Source organism: Girardinichthys multiradiatus, chromosome 2 (genome assembly GCF_021462225.1).
Source record: "Girardinichthys multiradiatus isolate DD_20200921_A chromosome 2, DD_fGirMul_XY1, whole genome shotgun sequence".
Classification (NCBI taxonomy): domain Eukaryota; kingdom Metazoa; phylum Chordata; class Actinopteri; order Cyprinodontiformes; family Goodeidae; genus Girardinichthys; species Girardinichthys multiradiatus.
Window position 1 is genome coordinate 38,064,449 of NC_061795.1, and position 12,786 is coordinate 38,077,234.

Genomic DNA, 12,786 nt, shown 5'->3' on the forward strand with positions numbered 1-12,786 from the left:
AGTTGTCTCTCTCCTCGCCATGGTAATCATGTCAGTGCTCATTGGCCCAGAAACACACAGACAGACCTCTGCTCAACATGAACACATCTATCATTAACAGTAATCTTATCCTTCCTAAAAATAATGCCCCCATTTTGCCCTCATCCTGTTCGTTTTCCTGTAATTTGCTGATATGGAAATCAGCATCAACCTGCTTGGACTCAGGGAGTTCTCAGAAGATCTGATTCCAAAGGACGAGATTAGAACGTCAACAGCAGCTCTGAGTTTTCTGTTTGCTGGCATCCTGCTCATCATGTCTTCGTGTGTGTTTCAGTGAGAACTGCCTATATATATACACATATATATAATGTATATATATATATATATATATATATACAGTACAGTTTGGACACACCTTCTCATTCAAAGAGTTTTCTTTATTTTTATGACTATGAATATTGTAGCTTCACACTGAAGGCATCAAAACTATGAATTAACACGTGGAATTATATACTGAACAAAAAAGTGTGAAACAACTGAAAATATGTCTTATATTCTAGGTTCTTCAAAGTAGCCACCTTTTGCTTTGATTACTGCTCCACACACTCTTGGCATTCTGTTGATGAGCTTCAAGAAGTAGTCACCTGAAATGGTTTTCACTTCACAGGTGTGCCCTGTCAGGTTTAATAAGTGGGATTTCAAGCCTTATTAATGGGGTTGGGACCATCAGTTGTGTTGTGCAGGAGGTGGATACAGTATACAGCTGATAGCCCTACTGAATAGACTGTTAGAATTTGTATTATGGCAAGAAAAAAGCAGCTAAGTAAAGAAAAAGGAGTGGCCATCATTACTTTAAGAAATGAAGGTCAGTCAGTCTGAACAATTGGGAAAACTTTGAAAGTGTCCCCAAGTGCAGTCGCAAAAACCATCAAGCGCTACAAAGAAACTGGCTCACATGAGGACCGCCCCAGGAAAGGAAGACCAAGAGTCACCTCTGCTGCAGACGTTAAGTTCATCCGAGTCACCAGCCTCAGAAATTGCAGATTAACAGCAGCTCAGATTAGAGAACAGGTCAATGCCACACAGAGTTCTAGCAGCAGACACATCTCTAGAACAACTGTTAAGAGGAGACTGTGTGAATCAGGCCTTCATGGTAAAATAGCTGCTAGGAAACCACTGCTGAGGACAGGCAAAAAGCAGAAGAGACTTGTTTGGGCTAAAGAACACAAGGAATGGACATTAGACCAGTGGAAATCTGTGCTTTGGTCTGATGAGTCCAAGTTTGAGATCTTTGGTTCCAACCACCGTGTCTTTGTGCGGCACAGAAGAGGTGAACGGATGGACTCTACATGCCTGGTTCCCACCATGAAGCATGGAGGAGGAGGTGTGATGGTCTGGGGGTGCTTTGCTGGTGACACTGTTGGGGATTTATACAAAATTGAAGGCATACTGAACCAGCATGGCTACCACAGCATATTGCAGCGGCATGCTATTTCATCCGGTTTGCGTTTAGTTGGACCATCATTTATTTTTCAACAGGACAATGACCCCAAACACACCTCCAGGCTGTGTAAGGGCTATTTGACCAAGAAGGAGAGTGATGGGGTGCTGCGCCAGATGACCTGGCCTCCACAGTCACCGGACCTGAACCCAATCGAGATGGTTTGGGGTGAGCTGGACCACAGAGTGAAGGCAAAAGGGCCAACAAGTGCTAAGCATCTCTGGGAACTCCTTCAAGATTGTTGGAAAACCATTTCAGGTGACGACCTCTTGAAGCTCATCAACAGAATGCCAAGAGTGTGCGGAGCAGTAATCAAAGCAAAAGGTGGCTACTTTGAAGAACCTAGAATATAAGACATATTTTCAGTGTTTTCACACTTTTTTGTTCAGTATATAATTCCACATGTGTTAATTCATAGCTTTGATGTCTTCAGTGTGAAGCTACAATATTTATAGTCATGAAATTAAAGAAAACTCTTTGAATGAGAAGGTGTGTCCAAACTTATATATATATATATATATATATATATATATCTGCTAGATCTGCCAGACTAAACTTGTTTTTTTAGTGTGAAGCTGAGTACTAAAACAGGTCAAGAAGCATATTATTGGTAAGGTGTAGGCACAGCAACAAAAGCAAACATTCTGCCAATGGTAGGATTTTAACATGTACAAGTTTAACCTTTACAAGGTGTACAGTTATTTAAATCTATTGTCAAGTGTACAAAACCACAAATTACCACGGAAGTATTAAGTAAAAAAGAAAAAGATCGAAATTAAATAGATTCCTTCAAAAAAAAAAACTGCATGTACATGCAAATAGGAAAAAACCTTCCTTAAAAACTCTCCTTTTAAAATGACAATAAGTTATTAATTACATTTACAAATTTTAGTATACTTCAGCAGAATGCAAAAACATTAAAAGCATTTGAAAATAAATACACGTCCCCAAAGGTTCTGCTTTCTAATATTTTTCATCTAACCTCTTGTTTTGTGTGTGTGTGTGTGTGTGTGTGTGTGTGTGTATGTGTGTGTGTGTGTGTGTAATTGAGTGCAGAAGTCATCTGAAGTGTTACAAGGTGCTCGGATTGTCAGTAACAAGAGAAGGGCACTACATACAGTGCCTCACTAATAAATTCCTACCTCTTGAATTTTCCACATTGCTACGTTACAAACAAAAACTCCAATGTATTATTTTTTAATTTTTTGTGATGGACCACCACAAAGTAGCACATAATTGTGAAATGGAAGACAGAGGGTAGAGGCTTTCTTCCAATAAAAAACTGAAAAGTGTGACGGGTGTGCATATGTAATTGACCCCTTAAATCTGACACCCCTGTATAAAAACAAGTGCATTCAATTGCCTTCAAAAGTCACCTAATTTGTAAATAGACGTCTCCTGAGTGAGATTTAATCTCAGTCGAAATACAACTGATCTGTGTCGGGCTTACAGATTTGTTAGAGAACATTAGGTAACAAATATCATGACAACCAGGGAAGAAAGGAACATATAGACTCCCTTTACTATTCAAAACCTTTCTAAACAGCCAGAGTTGTACATTTTTCATGTTTTTCAGTAACTGGGACTGAAAACAGCACTAACTGGCTATGTGTGGTAGTAATCTGAAAAATATTTTGAGTGCATTTGAATCAGCCTGAGAGCTGCAGAAAATGTTATCTAGGGCCTGGCTAAAAATACATCACAGTGTTGGCTTACATGTTTGGGTTTGACGGGTCTGGCTTACCTTGCATCTCCTTCAGATTCAAGGATGGGCATACTGTTAGAAATAATAACAAACAAAAGTTAGATTTAATTGATCTGCAGCATTTTGGTTTGGAAAGAACGCCAAAGGGACACAAGAAAAATGTAATTATTCATGTAACTTCACACACACATCATTTTACTCCTGACTAATTTATAGCTCAGCATGCGCTGTACACATGTGCACATAATACGGTTTGCACATGCTTAGTAGAAGCAGTGGTGTATGTTTAGGTGTGCTCAGTTGACACCTCATGTATTCATCCTGGGAAGGTGACTTCAGTCACATCTAAGGACAAATGGAGGGTGAATGATGATTTTATTGCCGTTTTTACTGCAGCAGCTATAGTAACACACAACCATTAGGGAGGGAGGAAGCTGACATCTAAGAAGCTCCCATTGTTTGCTGTTGAACGTGTAAAAACACAGCTGTTCCATGATGTCAGAAGAAATAGAAGGAAAGCAGTTTGGTTATATTCACAAAAAGCAATTTGCCATTAAACTTGTCAACAATGACAAAAACATTAGAATATAAATGAAATAACATAAAATGAAAGGGTTACTAAAGGTTATTTCTCAAAATAGGACAAATAATTAAAAGATTTTTATCATATATATATAAGGAAAATAGGTCATATACAATACAGAACTCTGCAAGGAACATGGGAATTGGGAATATATAAGGAATAATGAATATGTTCAGTATATTTTACCAAAACTCAAATTTTATTGGGATTTTTTTACAGAAACAAGTCTCCGGATGCTCTATAGTGTGTTCCATGGGTCACGGAGATCCACTACTAACTCTGTCCCCTTACTCATCATCTCCACTCTATGCTAAGGTTAACTGGATGTCCCTGTGTGCCCGTTGTCTCAATCATTGGTATTTATTTGTTTACAAAATCATTTTATGCATCACCCCATATTACCTGTCATGTATTTAACAATGAAAAATAGATGCTCTACAGTTTGTTGCTACAAAGTTCGAAATGAACTAGATAAGAAATCATTCCGGCTGTAGCTTCTCTAGTGACTTCATCTCAAGACTCTGAGCCAGTAATAAAATCTATGGGAAGAAAACCAGAGTGCTTAACAGAATTACTCTTCAATTTCTTTGTGTAGGAGAGAGACAAGGTTAAACACAGAAAGACAGAGACATAAGTATCATCTATAGGAAGGGAACATTAAGTTATTTGCAGGAGTGGCTCAACCGATGACCCTGGCCAGGAAGGTGTCAAACAGAAAGCATGCCAGATGTACCTTCCATGAAGAGGAAAAAAACAGAAGGTGAGTATAAGGTTAATGGCAATAATAATAGCAGATAAAACATAATTGGAGAGTTGTAGGCAAAAGCAGCTGTGATGAAAAGGTTGTCATTATGTCCTTCAGCAGGCTAAGCCTAAAGGAGCATTGCTATAGATAGCTAAGGGTAACTTAACTGCAATCTTTACAAAAAAGAAAATTTTAAGCTTAGTCTTAAGCCTAGTAAAAGCTTTACGGACAAAATCTGTGAGCTGGTTCCACAGGAGAGGAGCAATGACGACTAAATGATCTGTCACTCATTCTACTTTGAGAAACTCTAGGAACCACCATTAAACCTGCGTTCTAAGAGTGAAGGGGTCTCTAGGGAACATATAAAACAATCAGATCTCTACGGTGGCCGTGGGGTGCAAAACACTTTTACAAGTACCGAAACAAATTTACATTTCAGAAAACAAATTTACATTTCAGAAAACACTTTTACATTTCAGAAAACAAATTTACATTTCAGAAAACACTTTTACATTTCAGAAAACAAATTTACATTTAAGAAAACAAATTTACATTTCAGAAAACACTTTTACATTTCAGAAAACAAATTTACATTTCAGAAAACAATTTAACAAGATGCGAAACAAATTTACATTTCAGAAAACAAATTTACATTTCAGAAAACAAATTTACATTTCAGAAAACAAATTTACATTTCAGAAAACAAATTTACATTTCAGAAAACAAATTTACATTTCAGAAAACACTTTTACATTTCAGAAAACAAATTTACATTTCAGAAAACACTCAGCCTCGGCGTTGGTACATTCCCTTTCCGGTTGATTTTCTGAAATGTAAAAGTGTTTTCTGAAATGTAAAAGTGTTTTCTGAAATGTAAATTTGTTTTCTGAAATGTAAATTTGTTTTCTGAAATGTAAAAGTGTTTTCTGAAATGTAAATTTGCTTTCTGAAATATAAATTTGTTTTCTGAAATGTAAATTTGTTTCGCATCTTGTTAAATTGTTTTCTGAAATGTAAATTTGTTTTCTGAAATGTAAATTTGTTTTCTGAAATGTAAATTTGTTTCGGTACTTGTAAAAGTGTTTTGCACCCCCCGGCCACCGTAGATCTCTGATGGAATTTGATTATTAAGGGCTTTATATGTAAGAAAGAGAATGTTAAAGCCCTGTTTCTTTTCAAAAGATTGTTCATGTCTTCGTTAACCTTAACCTAATTAGAGTACTGTGATTCTTTGTATAACGGCATCAATCAAATGCAGCATGCAAGGTTAAAGCAAGAATAAAACAGAACTTAATCAGTTCCTGTAGATCCAGACATTTTCTCAACCACTTATACTCACCGTCATCAACTTAATTATGTTATAAAGTAAACACATATTAAGTTCTAACAATAAAATGCAGCATGTTTTACCCTGAAAACTTAATTGTTCAAAGAATATAATTCGCTTGTTTATACAATATATTATTCCTTTACTACAATATAATATTTGTATTGTAAGAACGTAAAGTTTTTTTGAGGTAAATATGGATGTTGTAATAACTTGATATTATGTTGTTCAAACATAAAAAGTATATTGTTAGAAAAATAGAAATTTACAACCAAAGTTCTGTCAGGGTTCTGTCAGGAATTCACTTTTTGAATTTGACTTTTTGACCTTATGGCAAAATCATTAAATGGGTTAAATATTACGGGGGGGGGGGGGGGCTAAATAATTAAAATTCATTAAGTTTAGTCTTCAGTACAACTTTTCTTTACAGTTCTTTACTATCCTTTATTATACGTTTGCAAATTACGTTTGTATGTTTGTATGTATGTTCTGTTGTTTGTTAATGCAAAGTTGAATTGTTTTGTTGCTGAAATGTGCTATATAAATAAACTTGCCTTGCCTTTCTAAATGTTGTCAGCATAGACTGACTAAAGTGAAAAGTACAGAATCCATTCAATAACAAGGATTTATCATGAAACATAATGCTTGAAGTAGAAGGTTCAAAGAGGCAAACAAAACAACATGCTAATTTAAATACAACTATATACAACATATGAAAAAAAATTCAAAAAGTAAAAACCCTCCCTTGAAATAACATTATCAAGTCTCATCACCACAAAACACTTGAAGGAACTTGAGGCTTGGCAGAAGATCTGAGTGTTTACCATTCTGTAGTCATTGTAATGACATGATAATCATGCTCAGGCCTGACTGAAGCATAGAAAGAGATTTCTAATTTACTTTAATCAACACCGTAGAGGACTGACGGTAATCTCAGATGGAAAATGTGTGAACGAGTCGTGCTTCCCACTTTCAATCAGCAATGAGAAACTTCAGAGATGATTCCTACAGTTTGAAGCTCATCATTAAGACTTAAAGTGCTATTAGAGAGCAATCTAGTTACCTTGTTAAGGTGATGTCTAATATTAAGTAAAACAGATTCAGAACTTTATTGGTCAAGCATATAGAAAAATACAAGGCCTTATTCATGGGTTATGATGGGAAAAATGAGGACTTTTACCCATTTCTTAGACATCACTGATGCTATAAGCTGGGCAGCATACATGAGAAACAAATGTACATGAAGTGAATTTAGTTAATGTTGATCTGTTAGGGTGGATAATGATTACTTACAATCTGTAATTACTATGGATGAAACCATACATGTGTTCATACACAGCCATTCATCCATCCGTCCATTTTCTATACGTGCTTCTTCTATAGTGGGTCACGGGGGAGCTGGTGCCTATCTCCAGTGGTCTGCCGGGAGTCTTACCAAGGTCCTTCTTGCTGCAAGGTAACAGTACTACCAACAGCGCCACCGTGCAGCCCTTCATACACAACCATCACAGTAAAAACGCCCCTAATGGATACATGCATTCAGAAGAATATATCAGTCACATGTGGTTTGTTCTGTCATTGAGAAGAACGTGGTCATTTGGGTTTTTGGGTTTTTATAACTTTTTTTTTTAGGAAAGAAAATGTGTAGATCAGGCAGCTATCTGAAGCACTCTACACCAAACTAATGCAACAAAGGCTGGTAATAATGACCCACAGAGTAATCTCTGTGGGTCATTATTACTTTCATTATTATTATTATTATTACTTTCATAATGACACAAAGACCTACCTATTTGTTTTTAATCAATAATAAGCAAATTACATTGGAGAGGCTGTGGTAGATTTATGGAGACTCCAGCATGTATTTAGTACATGTATTTAGTACATGTATGGCAATTGATTTGTGCAAACGTTCTCTATCCTTGATATCAGTTGTAATTTTCACCTCCTAGTTCACAGCTTGCTAAACAGCTTTACAACACCCAATAGGGCTTGACAAATACTGTTAAATATACCCCAGACACCACTATACAATAAATAAAATGCAATTAGATTCTTAACAAACACCACCTAGATTTCAAACTGCATTGCACCATGTGAATAAATGTTTAACATTTTATGGCCTTTTTAAATTGGGATAAGGTATTTAGCTTTCTTCTGCCAATTATTTTGCATATAGTTAAGGCCAAATGAAATGACACAAACATGTTTATATGTTGTTATGTTCATAACATCTTAGTCTAATCCATTCGTATCTACTATATGATTAAGTGAGCTAATAATCATTTAACCACCTCAGGGCACTTATAGATTGTGATTAGCACATTTAACTTTCATATTCAGATGAAAAACATAGAAAAAAAACAAAACAAAAACACAGTGGCACAGTGGAATACTGAATTTTATACCCCTCATCCTAATACACATGCACTATATGTAATAGGGGCACATCAAAAGTGACAAACCTATAATAGACGTTTAACTTGTAACGTTTAAGGTGGTGCTATTTTGGCCAGGTCTTCATTAGACCCTCATAAGGTGTGTTCGTGGTACACCGATATACTTAGCTCGAACAGTGTGACAGCGGCTTAAACCATACAACAATTTTTCGAAAAAGTATCAGGCCTAAGAACTGGACTAAAAATACAAGAAAAAGTATATAAAGTTCAAAGAAAAATAACTAGTGATCAAGACCCCTTTAAAAGATTAGAAAGTCTCGCTCCTTGAAAGCCAAATATTAGAGGTGGTTAAAAAAATACATGCACATTTCTGTTGAATAGGATAAATGTGGATTGTTCAAATTATATTTATCTAGATTTGTTGTTGTTGTCAGAAATGCCTGAAGAGCAAAATCAATGTTAAAGCCTAAAACACCAACCTTTTAGTTATAACCAAAGTATTGTTTCTTCCCATATGTCAGCAAGCTGGTTTTTTGCAATGTTCATTCATAGATAAACATGTTTTTAGGCAGTAAATGTGGACTGACATTTATCAAGGCTCAGAAATGTAATTATATCCTAAATAAAAAAGTACTTTGTTTTCAAATGTCAAGAGTAAATGTTAAAATTTAACATTATTATTTTCATCTTATAACCTAGAAAACTCAACTACTGATGCTGAACAGCACTTGGGATGATAAATGTACCTTTAGTGAGTAAATTATCAATAAAACACACATATAAAGCACCAAGGAAAAATAACAGGGCCGTGGACTCATTAACTCCATCAGCGGGTTGGTTACAGCTGAGTCACAATAACAACTTATTTTCAAACAGGTCTTTGAAAGCATCATTATGGACCTGGCAGCCTTGCAGACTCACCCTCTGATTATGTGGTGGAAACACATTGACCAAAGTCCTCCTAATGTGTGTCTCAAGGTGCCAGGAGAGATGACAGCTGCTTAGCCTTCCGAGGACACACAATCCAGGTGACAAAGCATTGAACTCAAGCCAAAATCAGAGGTGGTGCCAGCATGACCCTGGCATTGGTGCAGCTGAAGTCTGAAGTGAATGAGTGAGTGAGTATAGCTGCCAACAAGAGATTTAATCGAGGAACCCTAAACTTCTGTGACTAATAGAGACTGATAGCTGCATGATTCTGAGAGCTGACAAGGCATTCAGCAACAGGAACGGCTCACTGAACGCTTCCGGGACAGACATGAGTTTACTTCAAGATGAGCTGATTTAAATGCACTCTGTTTGTCGGTGTCCACTGGGTATATGTTTAACTGAAACTAAAAAAGAGGACATACACATCTGCAGCAAGATAAAAGCTTGTTCAGAAATAGCCCAAGGATACCAGAAAGACACATTTCACTTACTGCTATTTAATCAATCAATTTTGCTGTTTTAGATCAGCTAGGATTATCAAAATGATTTTTATTATTTAATGGGCTGAATAATGAAAGGGATACTTTGTTCAGTTTATTTCCTTAGTATTTGGTAGAATTGCCTTTTGAACTGTATGAATTGGGTCAAAGAGTATTAGTATACTTTCACAAGCTTCCAACAATAGTTTGCTGGAAGTTGGTCCCATCCCTCCTGACAGAACAACTAGAACGGAGTATGGTTATTATGCCCTTTTGCTCAAACCTTTTCAGCTTTGTCTACAGATTTTCTGTGGGCCTGAGACCTGGACCTGGCTGAAATGCCATTTCAGTTCTTCCTTATTTCCTCATGATGCCATCTATTTTGTGAAGTCCAGCAGTCTCTTTTGGAGCAAAAAATTTAATAAAAACACAACATGATACTGACACCCCTATACTTCACAGTTTGGATGGTGTTTTCAGGTTTCCAAGTTTCCCCTTTTTTCCGCCAAATCTAACAATGGCCATTATGGCCAAACACCGTTTCCCAGTAATTAAGGTCTTAGTCCCAAGTGCTTTTGCAATCTGTCTTTTCAGTTTCTTTTGGGGTGATAATTTATTCTCTGAGTGCCTTTCAGCTTATGTTGTAAAGGACTCATTTTACTGAGGATAACGAGACTCTCTTACTAGCTTCATAGCTTTTGTTTTTTCTGGGGCTGATACACATTTCACAACATAAAAGAAATTCAGCGACACAGAACATGTTCTAATAGAGGAACATGATACTTTCAGGCATGTGGGGATTGTACCCAAGGATGTACCCAAGGACTTTCTAGAGGTCCACAAATATCTTCCTGCTATCTTAGCGGATTTTTCCCCCATTATGTCACATGAGGAAGCAGTGCTGCCTTAAAATACATCTACAGAAGCTTACAAAGCCATGACATCAGCATCTGGACTTTCCCAAATTGTTTAGAGGCATTACAATCTTAGGGCTGTAAACTTCCTGTAAATCCTAAAACATTATCTCTCACTTACTCTGGAGTAAATTTGCTTTGTGGCTGATTCCGAAATTGTTCAGTTTTTTTAATCTGAAATACAGCAACCCCCCCCCCCCCCCCCCCCACCCCCCCCCCCCCCCCACCCCCCCCAAAAAAAAGAAAAGAAAAACAAAACAAAAACCTGTAAGGTAAAACAATTCAGGCTTCGAACTGGATACAGATGAGCCCTATTACTTTGTTTTGACAGTTCAGAGACATTCACTGTCATTTTTAATTTCCCCTCGCCTGCTGAACCACTCAGTATGACTCCTCTCACAGCCCTGACAGATGATCTCATTACCTCTGTCTGCCCCTCAGTCTGTAGGCAAAACGACTCAGTCAAAAACAACACCGAAAGTCCTTTTACCATCCAGTAACAGTAATCACTTTATCCTGGAAAGTTGTACATTAGCTCGTGATCAGGTAGGGTCTTGTCCAAAACTTAAGATGAATGTTAGATCAAGTTCAGAAAAAAAACTAATTACTCTGTTATTTATTTTTTAAACAAATACCAAAATAAGTTTAAATATGCAAACACATCTGCAGTTATGAAACAGTACTTTCTGCAAATGGCTGACTGATAGGAAACAGGGCTCTAACAAGACAGCTGTCGGTTAAAACATCAGAAAGGATTTTGAAAATCCCTCAGTAGTTTAAATGCATATGGTTCAGCTGTGTCTTAAATTTGGAACAAGTCCACACAAGCATGCAAACAGTCTATTTTGCATGCAATTGGAGGTTTATAGTGGAAAGTCAGAAAAAAAGGTGCATGACAAGATTGATCTGATAACAAAAAATACTGGTGCCATAATGATTCTGGGTGAAGTAGGACCCAGGAGTGATTTATTGCCAGTATCTTGAAATAAAAAAACAAATTCAGTTTCTTGGGAAATTAGAATATAGCATTACACCAATAAAACATTTTTTAATACACAAATCTTTTGTTTTGGTCATGTTATGGTCTACACAATCATGGGAAAAACTGCAGGCTTGACAGTTTGCGTCTGTGGAAGCAGCTGAGTAAAGAGCAGGAAAACAGAGGAACTGAGCAGACCCAACTGGAGGAATGGCTGAACAGAACTAACACCACACAATGAACCAAGAAACCACTGGACCAATAGATGTTCCAAAACACAACAAGATGCAATGCATGAATGTTCTCATCAATGACAAGAACTAATATCTGAATTTACTGGTGCAGAAATAAAGTGAAGAATTAACACCAATCTTTACTATAAACAGCTGAAAATTGACTGATAAAGTCGTTTTTTCCATGAATAAATTCAAAGTCTCAAAGAATTCAAGCTGTCATGCATCAAACTATTGACTGTGATTGTTTTTTTATGTATGGTTTATGATTACATTATTTTCTTCTCTATATTGAGCAAATCTATGTTATTTTAACTACTTTATTAAAAAAAGAGGGGGCAGTAATTGCAACAACACCTATTTTTGGTATGTTTCACATAGCCAGAGTGTTTAGAGTTAAATCAAACAGTTTTGTTTTATACAGTATCTGAGTTTTCCTCCTTTTTTGCCAGGAGTTGCATTTATATCAATAACAACGGAAACCCAGTTACTTCTACCATCATTCCCTGCATTCATCTACAAAAGGACAAAGCTCAGAGCAATATAAGGATAATTTATATTAGAGTAATAATAATTTTACTGAAGACAATTGGAGTTATTCCAAACTTAAATGTGCATGTTTTTATTTAGCTTTGAAATAGTTATATGTGATAGGTTAGTGCAAAATTATCTTTAGTTGGAAGATTGTTTGCTCTAAAGATTAACTTGATAAAATATGTTTCATTCAATATTATTTTTACAGTTTGAAATGACATGATATGAAATATATATGATCACAAATTACTTTTAAACTATTAACTTAATAAAAAAGGATAAACAATTATTACTTAAAAGAAGAATTTTGTATCAGTCTGACAAAATGGCAATGCAACTGATGGCTTTAAAGGTGAGATGCAGGTAAATAGAGCAGAAACTTTGGTGTGGTCCTGATTTGCAGAAACAGCAAACATTTAGCTTTTCTTCCTTGGAACAGCTGGCTGAATTTGGGTCAGTGGTGCATAAATCAGTCCCC

At 36.2% G+C, this 12,786-nt stretch overlaps 1 protein-coding gene across 1 annotated transcript in view; it reads right to left on the bottom strand.

Annotated features, from left to right (window-relative positions):
- abcc8 (ATP-binding cassette, sub-family C (CFTR/MRP), member 8) overlaps window positions 1-12,786 on the bottom strand; it is a 97,088-nt gene that overhangs the window by 37,344 nt on the left and 46,958 nt on the right. Inside the window, exon 18 of the mRNA XM_047392076.1 lies at window positions 3,225-3,257. Coding sequence (XP_047248032.1) covers window positions 3,225-3,257 — 33 coding nt within the window. The remainder of the gene's footprint in view (window positions 1-3,224; window positions 3,258-12,786) is intronic.